General features: G+C 45.0%; 2 protein-coding genes across 6 annotated transcripts in view; one reads left to right on the top strand and one right to left on the bottom strand.

Annotated features, from left to right (window-relative positions):
- Nucleotides 1–787: 787 nt before the first annotated feature.
- Nucleotides 788–6287, top strand: LOC148320569 (14-3-3 protein epsilon-like). The gene is made up of 6 exons (XM_088279212.1): nt 788–1073; nt 3015–3214; nt 3295–3401; nt 4022–4228; nt 4309–4445; nt 5262–6287. Exons 1-6 carry the CDS (start codon nt 1010–1012, stop codon nt 5312–5314), a joined length of 768 nt encoding a protein of 255 aa, XP_088135338.1. The 5' UTR covers nt 788–1009; the 3' UTR covers nt 5315–6287.
- Nucleotides 6288–6465: 178 nt separating this feature from the next.
- The window catches only part of gria4b (glutamate receptor, ionotropic, AMPA 4b), a 71150-nt gene continuing 58998 nt past the window's right edge, over nt 6466–18617 (bottom strand). For 4 of the 5 annotated variants that reach the window (XM_088279210.1, XM_088279209.1, XM_088279207.1 and 1 more), the window contains 5 exons: nt 14080–14278; nt 13579–13826; nt 11398–11512; nt 8809–8946; nt 6466–7537 (listed from right to left, as the gene is read on the bottom strand). In XM_088279210.1, coding sequence (XP_088135336.1) covers nt 7373–7537; nt 8809–8946; nt 11398–11512; nt 13579–13826; nt 14080–14278 — 865 coding nt within the window. In that variant the 3' untranslated portion in view covers nt 6466–7372. Of the gene's footprint in view, nt 7538–8808; nt 8947–10240; nt 10356–11397; nt 11513–13578; nt 13827–14079; nt 14279–18617 lie in introns of all 5 variants that reach the window. The other variant, XM_088279211.1, reaches the window with a different exon arrangement.

Genomic DNA, 18617 nt, shown 5'->3' with positions numbered 1-18617 from the left:
TAGAAGCCCGAACTTCAAACCAAAAGTGGTTGGAAACCCTATTTTGAAACTTCAAGCCTGGCTTTCACCCTACTTTGACACGTAACTAGCCTTGAACCAAAATTTGAAACCTACACTCTTGTTTAAAACTCTATGGCTTGAAACCTTACTTTGTATTACTGAAAAAGTTTCCTTGAAACAAGTTAACCCTTTTTTAAAACCCTAACCCTAGCTTTGACACCCTCAAACTACCCTTGAAACCTACACTCTTGTTTAAAACCCTATTTCACACTTGAAACCTTATCTTCTAATACTGTGGCCTTGAAACACTTTAAGCCTTCTTTAAAACCCCTACCCTGACTTGAAATCATTATTTGAAACACAGCAAACCCGAACTATGGCAAGACACTCTATTTTTTAGACACTTACTCTGTTTTTCAACACCCCCCCCCCAAAAAAAAACAATCTCAGGATTTGGGACGTCATAACTACAGACCACTCGTGACGTCACGTAAACTTCCGACGCAAATCATTTCTACGAATGTTTACATTACACTTTTTTTTTACTCTGACGCATTTAATGCTCACTTTAAGGTACGATTGATCTTAGAAGTTAGCATAAAGTAACGTCAAGAATTGGCAAATTCTTGCATTTTAACCTCCATTTGTTGTGAAGTGCGAAAGCCATATTGTTGAGTTGCTTTGAATTCAGACGAATTCACCCGTTGTGGTGTTGCGTCGTTAATACGACAGTCATCGCTCGATTTCGCATTTTCATAACGCAGTCTTGGTCATGTGGATGGCGGGGAGTGTCGCACTCGTTTCATGCCGTGGAGGGTGGAGACGCGCCGGGTTCCCGGATGCTACTCCGACGCCATATTTACCGTGGGACCGTAGTGCTTGTTGCTACTCCGCCGCCAGGAACCACCAAGTGGCCTGACAAGTCCTCTCTTTTCTCTCTCCCCCCTCCGGGACTTTTCCTTTTATCGAATAGCACCCCCCTCCACCAGCACCGCATTAGCCGAGCACCATGGCGGACAGAGGGGACGCAGTATATCAGGCGAAGCTCGCCGAGCAAGCGGAGCGATACGACGGTAAGTTTGATGTATTTTATTTTTTTTTTTTTGCGGATGGGGCTCCGACCTCATGAACTCCCCAGCTTGCCTCCTCCCTGGCCGGGCTTGCTCCCCCACCCCCCGCGTAGGTGCCGCCGTTCACATGGATCCGCAGGGCTCGGTGGAAACAAAATGGCGGACATATATTCATTCGAATGGAATATTAAAACGGTGAAAATGCACAATTCGTGACCCGGGGGGAAACGACGACATTGTCATAAAAGCACCCTACTCGCCTATGGCCATTTAGCGCAGTTCATAACATTTTAAATTGATAATTTAAACGCCCCCCTCCCTATCTAGCAGCTAGCTTATTAGCCGCTAACCGAGCTAGCTAATTAGCCTGCTAGCCTTTCTTCGCCCTCGTCATGCCGAACGCTGCTCACGCACAACGGCTGCACGTTTCACATTCACCCAGTCAAAAACACAGTATGCATATCAAAGGTGGTGGTTTGAATGACTTCTTTCTTAAAAAAAACATTTTTTTAGTAAAACGAAGCCTCCCTCATCAAGTGGTTTATCGGGGAGGGGAGGCGTCCTTTAGTCCTAGTCGAGTGTTGCATTTGTCGTATTCGATGCTGTGTAATGAATAGAAAACAAATCAAATATATCAGGCGAGTTCAAGTTCCAAATGAATGGGGTAGGCCGTGCTGTGACGTACACGACATGCTTTGAGCTAGCTGGCTACCTAGCATCGACATGGTAATTATTTTCCCCCTGGGGTCTCTTTGATTCACAGCTTCTTATTTGCATTTGATTGGACCGTAAAAGTTTATAGTCACTCTTTCCTGACAGGGGCCCACAATAATTCTTAAATGAACAGCCCTTGTTGGACGAAAAGCAGGACAACCCTTAAGGACTTCAAACCCTAAAACTGGCCTTAAAACTCCCAATTTGTACACCTTAACCTTTGTCTAAAGCTTAGATGGAAACCATGTTTGCAGCCACAACCTGGGATAGAAACAAATTTGAAACATGAACCTTGGCAAGAAACTCCATTTATGATGCCCTAAAACTGTTGTTGTAAATTGCAAACTTTACTGTTTAAAATCTTAACGGTTGATCAGAACACTAACCCAGACTAAAAAACCTGAACTTCCATGATACCCAATCCTTTGAAACCCTATTTGGAAACCCTAACCTTTGCTTGATAAGACAAGAACTTCAAAGCTTACCCTTGTATATTATAAAAACTATCTTGGCAGAATGTCTTTTTTTTTCTTTCTCAAGTGTCTTGTGAAAATGTTCTGAATGAAAGCAGTGTTAGTTCAAAATGTGTACAATTGGTTGACAACAAAAGTATGAATTAGTTGAACAAAAGGCCGGTGGCCTATCCAAGCGCTCTTTTCAAGTCATTTCCAATGACAATAAAATCTTAAACCTCCCAAGCCAAGTCCCACAAATGTTGAGTTGTTTTTCGTTGCACTTCATCTCTGGATTGCGCAGCCATTTTTCGCCCTCACTTTGCAGTGAATCACCTTGAGGCCGTGAAACCCAATCTGGCTCGCTTCCCAGCGCCCCGCCAAGTCCGAGGATGGCCGATGCGAGCGTCAGAGCAATTTGGCAGCTCCATTAATAAAATGCCCACGTCGGCAAAAAAACTTGCTGGGTTCGTAAACGGGAACACCTCTGGCACCTTTCCAGATCGCTGTGATCATCTTTGTGTTTTTGTTGGGCTTGATGTTATTTCGTGGATAAAATGGCTGCCGCTAACGTTAGCACCCACCATCTTAGCGCCATTGCAGCTTGGGCCTGTCGCGTCTGTCGCGAGGGGGCAGATGAATCCTGGCTCGATCCTCGCATGCTTTCTCCGGACCTTCAACCTATCCTCATATTCTCTTACCTCCTCAGTTCGGTCTTGTACCTCGTGAACGTCACATCAACTTGCACCATAACTGTTTTCCCGTCTTGCGCCGTTAGAAATGGTGGAATCGATGAAGCAAGTTGCGAGCTTGGACACGGAGCTGACGGTGGAGGAGCGGAACCTCCTGTCGGTGGCCTACAAGAACGTGATCGGCGCGCGGAGAGCCTCGTGGAGGATAATCAGCAGCCTGGAGCAGAAGGAGGAGAGCAAAGCCAGCGAGGAGAAGCTGACAATGTACAAGGACTACCGGAAGCTGGTCAGACCGCACGTTGTAACCACCGCGATGACATTTGGTTCGTTTCAGCAGACTGACTTCCTGTTGGCGTGTGTGTGCAGGTAGAGAAAGAGCTGAAATCAATCTGCAAAGACATCCTGGAAGTACTGGACCAGCACCTTATCCCAGCCTCCACCTCGGGAGAGTCCAAGGTTTTTTATTACAAAATGTAAGTTTTTTTTTTCTTCTTTCATTATTGTCCTTTGTAATCATGATTGGCAGTGGCTACTTCCTGGTGCAACTGGCTGCAAATCGGACCATCGCCATTTGCATGAAAAGCAGCTGAATGTACATGAACTATGATCTCGCAACAACTGAAAAATTTTCCGACTCCTAACAACATTACCCTCGGAAGTAAATGATTTACAAACGATTTGATGTTAAAACAAAGTCTAAATGTGGCGACAGCTCTTTTTGTAACCCCCCCCTTCGACATATGACGCTCGTTCTTGTCAAGATGTCACTTGAAACTAATCTAAAAGGACTTCAGTGTTCCAATGTGGTGGACGTGAACTCAGCCTTGCCTCAAATAGTGAAAATCTGCATCATTGAAGTTTTAGAATGGCCTGGAAACATTTGTCTGTCTAAATGAAACTCCTCAACTCACGTCAACAAAGTCCCTTTTTAACTACCATTGACGGCTAAAGACGTCAAAGATCTTTTTTTTTTAAAGACTTGCCTGGTAGTGAATGAGTCAACAAGATGGCATCAAAGCACTGGATAACAAACGTCAGACTGCCGTGTGCTCCTGACAAATTTGGAGTAATTTTTGCGCGTTGCCACCCACAGGAAGGGAGACTACCACAGGTACTTGGCGGAGTTCGCCACCGGCAACGACAGGAAGGAGGCGGCCGAGAACAGCCTGGTGGCGTACAAAGCCGCCAGCGACATCGCTCTCAACGAGCTGGCGCCCACGCACCCCATCCGCCTCGGATTGGCTCTCAACTTCTCCGTTTTCTACTACGAAATCCTCAACTCGCCGGACCGCGCTTGCAGGTACTTCCGCCGCCTTTGTTGCCTTCGTGTCGGAGGAGGATGCGAGCGGCGTTCTGACCCGCTTGTCAACGTTGGGGCAGGTTGGCGAAGGAAGCGTTCGACAGCGCCATCGCCGAACTGGACACTCTGAGCGACGAGAGCTACAAGGACTCCACGCTCATCATGCAGCTGCTACGCGACAACTTGACACTTTGGACCTCAGACTTGCAGGGAGATGGTGAGACGTCTTCCCGTCTGTCCATGTTGCCCGGCCCCCCTCTAACCTTTCATCTCTTCCTCATAGATTCTTAAGAGGGACGCGTCCTCATTCTCGCTCCCTCCTTAATAAACAATGTGTTGTAAGTCTTTCCTCCTCCTCCTCCTCTGTGTTGCTTCAACTAGCACTCCCTCGCCACCTTGACTGGTCACCTCACAACACTTTCCTTCCTTTGCCTCCTACTTTTCTTTACTTCTCTCCTTGGCGACTTTCACTTTCACTCCTTCATTCCTTAACATGCGTCCTTGTCGTGTCCTTTCTCTCAAATGTCTATTGCGCTATTTGTCCTTCACCCTCCAAAAATTCTGCATGTGTAGGAAGTTGTGATGTCACATCCTGCACTAACGACTGGGCCTCCCACCAAACCAATGAACGCGTCTTTGCTGTGCTTTTCAAGGTTCTCCTAATTAACAGTCGTCTGCCACAAAATGGCGATAGGCGTGCGTGTGCGTGCGTAGCAGACGTCAACGCTAACAAGCTCCGGGATTCTCTCGCCTTTTGTTAGCGCCAACATAGAATTCCCTTCCTTTTTTTCTTTTTTAAAATGCTGTCACCATGGCAACCCTTCCAAGCTTGTACACATTATTCCAGTTCATGTCACAATGAGAACCTTCCACCAGTAACACATGGTTGTTCATGGTTTGTACACACACATTCACAAGACACTTTCTCACCAATTGTCTCGTAATTTGCGTTTGCGCGCGTCAGTGTTTTTCCTGTCTGCGTTTGATATTATTTAAGAACAGGAGTTTGATGTTTGCCCGTTTTATCATTCAGGTGATGAACAGAACACAGAAGCACCGCCGGAAGCGGAGGAAGAGGCCAAGTGAGACCCCCAAGCGCCAAAGTCACAAGCCCACAATCCTCCTTATACCTTACACCCCCCCCAATCCCGTCCTTCTAGCACTCCCTCCACTTCTCCATCCTACTACTCTTTCTCCTCCATTTCTCCCCTTCACTCCCACTTCCCTCATCAAAAGACCCCAACGCTGGGTTTAACCCTTCAAGGTGGGGAAATGAATACTTATTTGATTTGTATTTTAATTTTTTTTCCTGATGACTCTTGTTTGCAAGATTGTGCTCTTTAAGGTCCACGTCCTCTTTTTGTTTTAGTTTTATGCTTCATGTTGTTGCCAAGTATGCTTGCCTGTCTTTGTAACAAACACGAAACACACATGTAAGAGTTTATTTAAAAGGTGAGTGTGTGTAGTGTCACCGAGCACTTCGTTTTTGCAAAGAGACACAACAAAAGGGAAGCGCGGAACAACTCAAGTGCCCTCCGACAGGTCTCATTGTTCTTATTTTTTTGTTGCGTTTTTATTTTATTTTTTTCTTGAGTTTGTAATCATGACAAACGGCAGAACGTCGCCTCTCTGCTCTTGTCCGCTTGGACCAACTGTCGCGCTCTAGGCAGGGTTCTGTAGTCGCGTTAACTAGGTGATGTCGTCTGCGTAGTGGTGTGGGAGGCCCAACACTCTTGATTGTATCATTTAAAAAAAAAAAAAAAAAAAGTTTGCATGGGCACAGAGTCGAACAGATGAAATAAAAAAAAAATAAAAAAAGTTTGGGAAATGGAGGCCTGCTGTATCTTAACTCCCCCCACGACACCTTGAGGCTGACTCATCTCTTTTTCTTCTTCTATCGCCTCCCCGTCATTTACCTCCTCCTTTTCCTCCCGGTCGGTGTGTGTGTTACGTGAATCTGATTTGTACTACTGGATGTTGTCACCGGAGCCACAAGTACCATCTGTATTCTTACTGAAAACACGGCATGGAATTAACATTAAACTTCAAACTGAAAGAATGTCATGCTGGCCTCTGATCAATAGGGGGCGTCATTGGGCTTGCTCGGAACTGTTTTTATCTTCAAACACCGCCATATAAGCATCAGCTTTACAGATGCCACAGCTGCTTTTTTTGGTAGTGCCATGCCGACGGCAAATAATACACAAATTGTTAAGTCCAATCATGCCAAGACACGCTTTAGAATGATTTGTTTTTATTTGAAAAAGATCCAAAATAAAAACGTACAATTGATACCCGAAAAGGTCATCAGGTTTGAAGATGGACGCGAGGACAAAAAGGCAATGAGAGCGGAAATGCAAAACGGCGTGGTTCCCCCCACCGCTGCGTTGTTCCCCCAACCCGTTAAATGTTCCAACACACACTTTGACGGAAATAAATCAAACCACATTTAAGAGATAAAATGTCGGCATTATTGTTTGGATTTTCCACACACAAACGTGACTAAAAGGTCTACAAGGTTAATACTTCAATTTTTTTCCCGGTTCATTTTTGGTAGAAAAAATAGATTAAAGAATGGGAAAAAAAAAAAAAAGTTATATTCCCATCTCACAGGTTATCTTGTCTTTGAACTCAACACAGTGCGGGTTTAAGGAGAGGGCTTGGACATTCATCTTTGAAATTGATCAATTAACATGAGGCAGCTACCTTTTTGTCATTATTATTGCCATTAGAAAAAAAAATGTGTGGCCACTACACAATCTTTGTACATGGTTTAAAAAGCAAGCACAGTCAATATACATATTTATTTATGTTCACAGTTTCCTATATTTAGCAATAGATTTATTTTTTTTAGATCTGTAGTATGGATACAAATCTGAAATAGAGCGACGTTCCCGCCTGTTGATATCAAGTGTCCTTGGAACGTCTCTTGGAAAAACGATCCAAAAACATTTTTCACTTATAAATAATGATATCATATCCCAGGTGTCTCCCCTGCCGTGCTTCTGGGCCTCATTGGGATTTAAACAGTGTTGTTGCTAGTTTGAAGCAAAAACCTCGGACAGTGTTCCCGGCTTCCCGGCTGGTTGTGAGGCGCCCCACCTTGCTCCTGGAAATTTAAGGCACTTGAGAGGTTTTTGGCTTTCACGGGAGCTCCGAGGAGACCAGGGCAAGGCCCGAGCTCTGGCGGAGGGGCGGCCCGGCGTGTACAGCCTTAGGGCAGTCGGGCGTCAGCACGCGGCCATTTTCGCCCACACTGCCTGTGATGGACAGGCGGGCCTTGTTCCTCATGGCTTCGGTAAACGTCAGCTGCAAAAAAAACAAAAACATTCAAAGTGAGTCATGTCGGTCGGTCATAAGCTTTGATTGTGCATCTTGGAGTATGAAGAAATGATGTTTAAAAGTGACAAAAATTCAAATTGGACACAAAAAGGAAATTTGATCGATAGCTAGCTGAAGGACCAGATTATGTTTTTTAACGATTTCTTTATGTCAACATATACTAAAAAGTTTTGTTTCTTAATTCTGTTTTTAGGTTAGCATTTTTTGGGGGTCATGATTGCTATTGACCAACAGGGGGCAGCATAACACTATGAAAACTAACGCCATCGACTTGCTATGGAAAGCCCTTCATAATAAAACCAGAAATCTGAGCCAGCTTGGCTCTTGAAGAATATGAAGAAATGTACAAAGTACTCAAATGTACAGAAACGTACAACTCCAATCTGTTTTCAACATGAAATAAACAGTCTTTACGTTTGAGATGTGAGACAGAATCTGGGACATTTGCCACATCATTGCACAGTTGCAGGCTGGGGACGCAAAACTTGGAAGCTGACTTGGCGACAGTGATGCTAATGAAGGCGCTTTTAGCTGCTTGAAGACGGACACACAGAGACATGTGGGACAAATAGACAGCCTCTCGAAAACTTGAAAAGGAAAATCACGTGTCCACCCTCTTCTTGACATTACAAACGATCTTAAACTCGATTAAATAACAAGTCTTGTCTGTGTCTTTGCCTACGTTCCTTAAAGTATTTAATAAAGGAGGCTTTTTTTTATCACTGCAAAGACTCGTCATAAGATAGTAGGAAAAAACAAGACTAGAAATGCAATTGTTCTACGAGTGCTTCCTAGTCAGTCTACGAGTATGCAGAATTTTTTACCCGTTCTGTGGAATATTATTATATTATCATAAATGTCTTTCCATAAGTCGCCACTTCCTGTCCCACGGACAAACAAGAAAAAGACCACCAGGACGCCACATGAGCACACGGCAGACGAAGCCATTGGTCACCACAGGCACGTAGCATAGCATAGCTAGCACGGGGTCAGGGGTCACGGCGTGTACAGGCGGGTGTCACTTACAATAGGCTCGAAAGGGGAGCTAGTGGGGGTCAAATGGGGTGAGATGGGGGTGACGGGGGATGGGGGGGGGTCCTCTACAGGAAAGCGGACTACTGGTCATTGGCGGCGTAGCCAGTGAACGCCTCGCTAAGTTGGGCTAAGTCGGGGACACTGGGCCTCGGGGCGGGGAGGCGAGGCGCAGGGCTGTCAGGGGGGCGCAACGGGGGGTCCACCTTCATTCTCTTGGCCTCGTTGCGGGACTTGTAGCAGAACTCGATGAGGGCCACCAGCATAGCCAGGCCCAGGCCCCCCACCAGGATGTAGAAGACCCCTGCCACATTGCTCAGGCTGAGGGCCTGCGACGACTTGTCCTTTTAGGAGGGTGGGGGGGGGGAGAAGAAGAAGAAGAAGAAGCACAGGCGTTAACGCGCAAGCAGGGGTGGGCGGCCATGTCATGCTAACACAAACACGCACAGACGTGAGAAAGCTCACACACATGATCTTGAACACGCTAACCTTACTGCGTGTAGCCATGCCAGCAACACTCACACACACACACACACACGCGCCAATCCAAAGATCAGAGGTGTCAAATTCAGGTCCAGTATGTAAAAAACGTGCCACAGTTTCATACATTTAATTCAAAGACTTCCTTTGATTCTTGAATATGATCTAAAAGGAGACATTTTTCTTGTAAACATTTCTCAAAACTGCCCACGAGTGTTGGTTTGCAAGGCCCAGTGGTAACTTGAGCACAATGTTTTGTTCTCAGATGATGTACAACTAATATGGTACAATATTTGCAAAGTATGCAAATGATTTTTGAAGTTAATCAAACTAAGTTAATTATTTTGGGTATTCATCTCCAGAGTTAACACTTGAATTTTGTACCAGTCCAAGTTTTGTCCCATGTCACCGCTATTATATTGTTTGCTTTTGTCACTCCGCTCCTGATTTTTTTTCCATGCTTTTGTGAAACATCCTCCTGTCACGCATACATGGAGCACCTAAATCCACTTGAAATTGCAAGTGTCTCAAAGCTCTCCAAGAGAGCGTGGACAAACGACTAGAAATAAATGAAGTAGCAATTTCAAATTGAGTGCAAAAATTGAGCCCGGTGAAAGAAGTAGCGAGTGATGTCGAGTCACCGGCGTCGAATTTCTTTCATCTTTTCTCGCTCCGCCCTGCCAAATGAATCCCCTGAGCACAACACACCTCGACACAAACATCTGCCCGTCATGCTCGCTCTCATTCTTTCGTTACATCCTTTTCTTTGCATGCATTCCAAATAAGCGCCAAACTGAAATCCGACATTTGCGCATGCGCCTTGCTCGTGCCATTCGGTCAGCGTGGTCTTTTCTTTTCTTCCGCTGTGCCATGCTTTGGATCCATCATGCGCCTCTGACGCTGAACTCGTTTACTGCCATTGACGGCTTAAGACCTCAATTATCCCTTTTTTTTTGCTCGGCTGGTTAAGTGCGCCGTTGTGATCAACTTGAGACATTCAGTCAGCAGTGCCATGCCTTGTCCATCATGCCTCGTCACGCTTCTCATCTTAAGTGCGCCGCGTCGCCGTCAACTCAACAGCGCCACCCGCAGGCGCCGTGTGAGAGTGTACACAAAGACAGACAAAAAAACATGTGGAGGCTCCCCTGATGGACTGACCTTACTTCCCGAGTCCTTGGGTCCGCACTCCCCTTTATCGTACCACCATTTGTTTTTCAGTTTGTCTAAGACGCCCGCTTCGCTCAGTTTCAATACGGCAAGGTTTACCGGCGTTCTTCAAACCAAAGGGTCGGGGGGAGGAGGAAGGGGAAATAACATAAATAACATCATAGGACATGTTATTTTATGTTATTCAATCAAAATATGGAGCCCGTGATGAGGGGCACCTCATGGCGCTGCCAGGAAGGGGCCCCACTGGTGCTACATGTCTGCTATTTGTGGCCAAGTGGGGAACTAACAGACATATACGTATATATGTGGGGCCCCGGCTGCATCGCTTATCTGGAACGGGCGTATACTGCTGGGACCTCGTTGGAATCGAAAAAAAAAATAGTGAAGCATGATGAGCATTAGTAGGTTTACGTCAGAGGTGGGCATCACGTTGGATTTTTTAATTTGGACAAATGGGAAATGTCGTTTGTAGATGAGGTATAAAAAATGCAAAAATGTGTTTAAAAAGTTAATGAGTCATTTTAATCTACTGAGAGTAGCTTGAAATCGCAGAGGATAAAGAAAATAGGCCTGGGAGTATTGTCTGTCTACAAATGTCGCTGCACCATTTGTGTTCGAATAGCTTTGGCTGCATCTGGAAAAACTCATAAGTTGGGTCATTTTTTAGATGCAGCTCATGTGTCACATTTCATCTTGAAATGTTTGTTTTTTTAACTTAATCATTACATTGTATTTTTGATGCCGATTTTAAAATAAAAAAATCTTTTTGTCCTAGCACATCAGGTTTTTGAGTTATTTTCATTTTTTGTTTGACCAATAAAAATGTTATTTTTTCCATGTGTTGTAATTCATAGCTATGACGTTTTGAAAAAAAAAATCAAACGTGAATAAATAAATTTTAGTGAAGCAATTTTATGGGAAACAACAGCTATTAAATTAACAGCTCTGTAGATTTTGCCCAATCCTGACGGTCAGGACGTAAATGCTTTAGTGGGCCACGTATGACCCACACACTTTAGGTTGACCCCCCCCACACTCCCACAGAAAAAAAACAAATCCAGTGGTGGTCCCTGCAGATGCGCCCGTTTGCCAGCACAACACATCACAAGAAACACGTGAGCGTGCGGCCCACGTGAGCGGCTAACCTTCTCGCCGCCGCCGCCGCTGCCACACTCTCCTTTGTCGTACCACCACTTGTTTTTCAATTTGTCCAAGAGGCCCTGCTCATTGAGCTTTAACACGGCCAGGTTAACGGCGCTTCTTGAAAACCATACAGAGAAATTGGGTGAAAAGGGTGAGTGTGTACTTCCAATTGGGCAGAGAAAGAGAAAGAGAGAGAAAGGAAAAGGGAGAAAAAGCAATAACGAGAGGAAGACAATGTTGGAGAAAATGCAATTAATCCCGTTTCCAGACCAGAACACACTGAAAACCAAATCCCACCTTTTTTTTTTTGGGGGGGGGGGGGGGGGGGGTTAAAGTGGACATCACACTCCTCTTCAGTCCAACGATTGGATAAAGAAAATTGCAGAATTTGGTGCAGATTTGGAAAAAAAAGGTTGCTTTTTTTTGCCTAAATAAGGACAATTGCATCAGAAATTACTGCCACCTACAGGACTGGAGGTGAACAGGTAAAAAGCCGTGATGGACATTTTTTTGAGGTTTTATGGATTTGGTCTAGCGTGCACTTTGATCCAGTCAGCCAGAGACACAAAACAGGTCGATGAAGTCGAAGCCTTCAACGACAACGGCGCCTGTTCGCCAAATCGCTTTTTTTTATTTTTTTTTTTGTCACGTTGGGGACAAGTGACTGGCAGAAGACGATAATCCCTTGAAATAACAAGATGGATTCTTGAAGAGGGACTACGGTGATCTGTCAGGGACTCTCTCCCTACTTGGCGGGAAACTGTCTGCGAAAACCCCCCCCAAAAAACAAACACAGCAGCTGCTCCACGCCGCCGAAGGAATTGACAGAAGTCGCAAGAAGACGCAAAAAGTTTTGCAGCTGACTGCCAATAATTGGGGATTGGTTTTGCGTTGTCGAGCCACTGCCACGTCTGTAAATTCCTTTGGGCCTTCGCGAGGAGGCGGCGTTGGCGTTGGAGCCGGTGCTTCGCCTTCACGTGACGCCCCCGAAAAAGTCTCCAAATCACTTTGTGCAAAGAAATGAAGAAAAGTGCCAATGAGTAGGATGAGAAGAAGTAGGAAACGTGCTGAATCATTTCAAGGGGACAGATTATGCAAAGTCGAAACACAATCAGAAGCACATGGAAATGTTTTTTTTCTTTTCTTGTGCAAACAGATTTTAGCTTCTATTGTGTTTTGTTTTTTTAAATAGTTCGGTTGTATTTAACTTTTAATTACAGCCCCACATTTAATCTTGACGAGCTAGCGTATTTTTTTTTTTGGAGGCGGGACTTTGCGACAAAAAGTTTGAGGAGGACCACTGTATGAATATTGTAAATGAATAATGGTCACTTCTGGTAAGTAGGATGTATTTTCAGTGTTTTATGCTATTTTGTAAGCGGCATTTGTGGGCGCAGATGAGTGCTTTCAAGCTGTGATAATATTGCATAATTTGTCTCCTTTCAAATATGAGGAACGCATGCCATGCGACACACAATTTACCTGATCAGGATCACCTGTGGAGAAAATTGCCCATTTCCTCTTATAGTGGTGGCTCTTGGCGTTTATTTGCTCAACAAGAGATTTCGGTTTGCTTCAGAGGCAGGACACATTTAAAGGTGAATTCTCGTGACTTCACGTCTGCGTTAAAAAGTGTGCAGGGAAATTCATCGGAGGGATTGTCTACGAGCGTTAGTAAGTGCTGCTGGTTTGGTTAGCAAGGCAGTTGAAATGGGCTCAAGATTTAACGATTTAATATCAACTGAATCTCCGTGTGTAAATTAAAACCCTAACCCTAGTTGGAAACCCTTTTTAATTAGTTTTGATTGGTTTTAATATTAGCTTTATTTTTGCTTTACATAAATGGAGTATTTGTTGGGTGCAGTTAGTTTCCCTTTTTTGATTGAAATTTTTTTATTTTTTCATTTCCATAGCAAAAATATTTTCGGCATTTTAATTTTAATTTTAGTTAACTATAATATCCTTGGTCGAGACCACTATTGGAGGAAATAAGGTCGGTTAGATCACAATGAGAACCCGCATGCAGCAAACACAGATTTGGAAATGGCCTGGAAACGTCCACGTACAAAAGGCCCCCCCCCCAACCAAAGCAGAAAGTGTTGAAAAAAAAAAAAGGCGGCACACCAGGGAAGGTGGAATACCATAACAACACGTCGGCCATATTGTTACACTATTCCACCCACCTTAACTGTGAACCCTTGGGCGTGGCTACGCCATAGCCTTTGGAGTCCAGGTTTCCGCCCACTTTCATGGTGTCGCAGGGCTTGCGCTGCTCCGTGTACTCGTTCATGGTGGACTCCAGCAAGAAGGCGTACTTCCCCTTGGACTTGCGCACGCGCGCAACGCCCTCCGCCGTGGTCTTGGTGAACACGGTGGGTTCGGCCGACTTCATGTAGCCCCACATCTTTTCGTAGACGGCGATCTTGGAGCGCTGGGGGGCAGGTTGGAGATTAAAAGCGGAGAGAATTCACGAGCAGGTGGCGGAAACACCGGAGTGAACCTTAAATGGATTCTTGGTTTTGATAAAGTGGGAATTGGAACAATAAACCAAGTTGTTTAGCCCTTAAAAGTTCTGCCTTTTTCCTCAAAATCAAAATCTCTAACCACCGAACATGAGTTTTCCCACAGTGAGCCAAAAAATCGATCTATCTCAATAAGCAATCCCGGAGGAACACCAAACTCACCCTGAAGAACTCCTTGGTGGAACCCGAGTCCAACGTGCCGTAGGCGATGTCCGTCTGCTTGGCCAGGTCCTCAGCGCTCTCGATGGGCGACACCATCCTCTCCACCGTGAGGAAGGCAGCCAAGTTAGCCGTGTAGGACGAGATGATGATGAGAGTGAAGAACCACCACACGCCACCCACGATGCGACCTGATAACGACCTTGGAGGAGGAGGAGGGGGGGGCAACAAGGAGGGGGATTCATCAGCGGCGGCTGAGGAGAGGAATGAAATACAAATACTTCCTGACTGTACTTGAGTCGATTCTTCCTTTTGTGTACGTTTACTCGCTGGTAGAAATAAAGAAATGTGGACTTCCTTGCTTACTTAAGATGACGCCCCCACAACCCAATCCGGGGAAGGGCAAGAAAGCAGAGCAATACTTTTGCCACTTCCGATTGAGCAGATAGTCAGAGCATTTTCCGGTCATTGCTAGCGATGGGCTGCACAAACTAAATGGTTTGATCCAATCTAAAAAAGCTGCAAGACCCCCATGGCGGCGCTACCCTGCTTTGCACACTCGGGGGAGACAGATAGCAGGCTGCCGAGGAGCGGCGGCGCGTGAGGAGAATCTTAAAGCGGAAATGCTGCATTGAGGAGAACAAACAAGACCTCCCCTCGGCGCAAATCAAACAGCGGCGATACAAAACCCCTACAGGCCCCTCATGTCAGATGGAGCGAGTGCGGAGAAAGAGAGAGAGAGAGAGAGAGAGAGAGAGAGAGAGAGAGAGAGAGAGAGAGAGAGAGAGAGAGAGAGAGAGAGAGAGAGAGACATCTGCAGAGTGGTCTGCGCTTTTGCTCCGACTTCACCCTGCAATGTGATTTATTGCCATCTGGCCTGAAACCAGTTCTCCCACTAAGCTCCGAAGCTGCTATTTAATGTCTTGAGATGTGCATGTGTGAACACAGGTGCTTGCACTTCATCGATCGCTGCCTCAGACTTAGAGTCCCGTTTTTTTGTTTTTTTAATGAGCTCCTTTGCAGCTCAAATGGAGGCGGTGCTAAAGGTGGGTTGCGAACGGACCCCCGTTAGCGTTCAAATAAGCCAGCATGAGCGACCACATCCTGACACACTTAAGTCCTGCATCAGTGGTAACTTGGACAGTCAGAGCAAGGCCGTTCTTTTTTTTTTTTTTTGACTGCCGGCTTCTCAGCACATCCAGAATCTGTCAACAGCGCGCTGCTTTTTGCAGTGTGAAAAGGCCCAAAACTCAAACTTGAGTCCCACAGAGCTACTAGCTACCGTCTTTGTTTTAGGGCAGGGGAGGGCAAACTTTTTGATTGGTGGGCCACAATGGGTTCTAAAATTTGACAGAGGAGCAGATGGATGGAGTGTTTTGGTCACGTCACCTCATCGGAGAAAAAAACAAAACAAATGAATATGAACAAAAGCATTACAACAAAATATGTCTTTGGCACACCACAGTATTTAGAAAATAAAACATTAACAAGGTTTATTCATTTCATTTTTTTTAAGTTCGGCGGGCCGGATTAAAATGTTTAATGGGCCGCATGTGGCCCCCGGGCCGTAGTTTGCCCACACCTGTTTTGGGGTAAGGGGTGTGTACTTTCCACGGTGTACTTTGTCAAAAATGTCTTTTTTCGACGTCTGCAGAACGCCGACCTGACGTCGAAAAGACGAAAAACAGAGGGAGGAGAAGTTGAGATCTTGAAGGATGGATTGAGATCTTGGGGACTTGAAACAGGGACGACAGCGACGTGGAGGAACGCGGCCCGGGGTGAATTAAAAACGACATCGTCGTCCATCCGGGGCCTCGTTTAAAACAATTCTTTGATGTTGCGTTGTGTCTTGTGCTGTCCTACAAACAAAAAGTTCTGCGTCGCATCGGATAAAACACGGCAGTCTGTCTTTTTGTCATGCTTGACGTTGATTCCCGGTGATTCGGTGGCGGGAGCGCGTCCACTTGAAGGCGTCGCTCCGTCCGTTTTCATTTCTCTCTCTCAGGGCACAGACACGAAAAACACAAACGCTCGCTTCTAAGTGGCATCCACTCATGAAATGTTCTTAATGATGTTTTGGTGGCATCTGTTGATCGCAAAGTTAATCAGATTACCGTAAAGTAATTGCGGCGCAATGAGGCCAAATGAGAACATGAGCGTGTCGTGTGTGCGTGTGTTCGCACAGTTGGTTCAAGCTCAGTAAACTGGCAGTTTTGGAGCATCTAAAACCTAAAAAATAAATAAATAAATAAATAATAATAAGGGGTAGGGTTTGGGGTTTGGGATTCTACATTTGAGTAACACCAAGGGACCGTTTACGTGCCATGGTAGGTGCTGCTGTTTTGGTTAGCAATGCCAGCAGTGTCTTTTGTTATATATCGTAACAGCATTAATTTAGTCTAAAAATGTGGATTACCATATTTATTTCTTGACTTACTTTCATGTCTTCGATTTATTTTCATAAACCATGAAGTAGCCTGCTAATTGACAAACCCCAAAAATTTTGGGGGAGTACTCCATGATCGTTAAGCTCGAGATTTATTTGATACAAAAGTCCGCTTACCACAAAATGTGGTCGGAGAGGCAAACAAAACTGATTTTTACGAATTGGTGCTGACAAATCAATCTCGACGGAACTCGGCGCTCTTCTTCAATTAAAAATGACCAGGAGGAATTATTTTCCATCTGTCAAAAAATGCCGGCGGTGAAGTGCCAATGGCGTCAAGGACCTAAATAAATGAGCAGGTACTTGTTTGGCCCCGAGGTGACACCCGGAGGTCGATGCCACGCCGCTTGACTTATTTAGATCTGGTTTCGCCGCGTAAACAACAACTATTTGGGAGCTTTCGCAACAATAGCTCGACAATGAATAAAAATCTTGATGAAAAGCATCCCAAGTGGCAGACGCCTTTTCCAAGTCGCAATTGCCTCTCGGCTTTCGAGCGATCCACGACACGTGGCCTCTCGCTACGCCGGCAGCTTGCGCGACAAAAAGACTTGAGTACTCCTCATGGGAGCAAAAAAAATGTGGAAAAGAACAGCTGTGCGGCGTTCCGGCTGGATGAGGGAGCGGAGTGGCGCAGGGCTCGGCAATAACGGGAAGCCTATAGATGAGCAGAATGCTTGACGCCTTCGGTTCGGCCAAGTGGAAAGTGGCAAATTTTGCATCCCGAGAGATGCGTTGACGGGCCCTTCAAGACTTGACTTGGTGCCGACTTCACTTTTGTCGTCGCTAAGTGAAATTTTTGACAACCTGAAATACTCAAAGAGCCATTTGGACGCTCTTCGCTTTGGGAATTTTCGGTCTCTTTTGTTTTTAACATCCAGTCGTTGATGTGGCATGAAGCATTCTGCTTTCTTCATGCTCGATAGGGTTGATGTCAGAAAAATTATCGACGATCTTTGCCTTCAAATCGTCTTGATTCGCTTCGGAAACGTCACACAATAAGGTGACGCGCAACCTCTTCAATCCAAACTGCACAACTTGTATTTTAAATGCATTTTTTTCTCCACGGGAAAAAAAAAAACAAATCCGAAAACGTCTATGACACACACACGCAGACACGCAACGTTGGCAAATGTGACACCTGACCCGTAAAACGTCAACGAAAGCGGCTATTGTGGCAAGCGTTTTATTTAATCTCCCTTTTTAGCCCGTTTCCACGGAGACATTACCACCGGAGACCAGGATATTAATCACCGAATTCATTATTATGGGCTGCCTTGAGGGAGCGGAAGAATGGCATTAACCCTTATTAAGAGAGAGGAGGAAAGTCAGAGATTAGAGACTATTTCAAACTCCCTAAAATGAGTTTCAAAATAAATAAAAAATCAGGAGAGAATAGAAGTGGCCAAAATAGAAGTTGGACTGTCAAAAAATAATCAATGATTTTATCGTCTATTGTGCATCATTTCATTCATTGGACAAAACCATTTCTTAATTTTTAATCACCATTCAAATCCATTGAGCAGGATGATACAACGAATACGTTGCAATTTTGTTCCCCTTCATTTTATGCTGATTTTGTAAGCGATGAAGTTGAAACGCTGCCCAAAAAATAAACACAGAGGATTGCAGCATCCGTTTTTTGAACCGTACTCGCAATATATGATCGAAGAAATTTAAAGAGGCTGTACTCTTGGGATAAAAGAAAAAAAAAGACACAATCTAACTAACATTATTACCGTCAAAGATCCATATGGGCTTAACGCAGATAAAAGCACAATTAATGGGAAAGACTCGCAGCAACTTGAGCGCAGTCTTCAAATCGCTAAAGCAATTTCTCTCTTGCCAGAACTTTAAGCCGGGCGAAGCCGTTTGCACAGCTCAGAGAGGCTTCAAAGAAGGCCGGGCCGCAAGTTCTGAAAAGGACACAAGGCAATATGTGACAACGCACAAAAACACTCGTATTATTTTAATAGGTGCAACTTTTAGGGGATTTACGGTATTGTCAAGTTGAGTCAAATGTTGTGATATTGCCTTTAAACAGACAAATCTCAAAGAGTTCACATGCTCGCAAATATTAACAACATCCGCTCAT

Source organism: Idiotropiscis lumnitzeri, chromosome 17 (genome assembly GCF_059441095.1).
Source record: "Idiotropiscis lumnitzeri isolate Australia: NSW breed Sydney's pygmy pipehorse chromosome 17, RoL_Ilum_1.0, whole genome shotgun sequence".
Classification (NCBI taxonomy): domain Eukaryota; kingdom Metazoa; phylum Chordata; class Actinopteri; order Syngnathiformes; family Syngnathidae; genus Idiotropiscis; species Idiotropiscis lumnitzeri.
Note: the sequence above shows the minus strand (reverse complement) of the source record. Positions and strands in the feature narration are given on the sequence as shown.

Bases quoted from the DNA above. Each gene is read 5' to 3' on its own strand.
- LOC148320569 (XM_088279212.1), top strand. From the start codon at position 1,010: ATGGCGGACAGAGGGGACGCAGTATATCAGGCGAAGCTCGCCGAGCAA. The intron at 3,402-4,021 runs GTAAGTTTTTTT...TGCCACCCACAG, and splicing joins AAGGTTTTTTATTACAAAAT to GAAGGGAGACTACCACAGGT. The intron at 4,446-5,261 runs GTGAGACGTCTT...TTTATCATTCAG, and splicing joins CTCAGACTTGCAGGGAGATG to GTGATGAACAGAACACAGAA.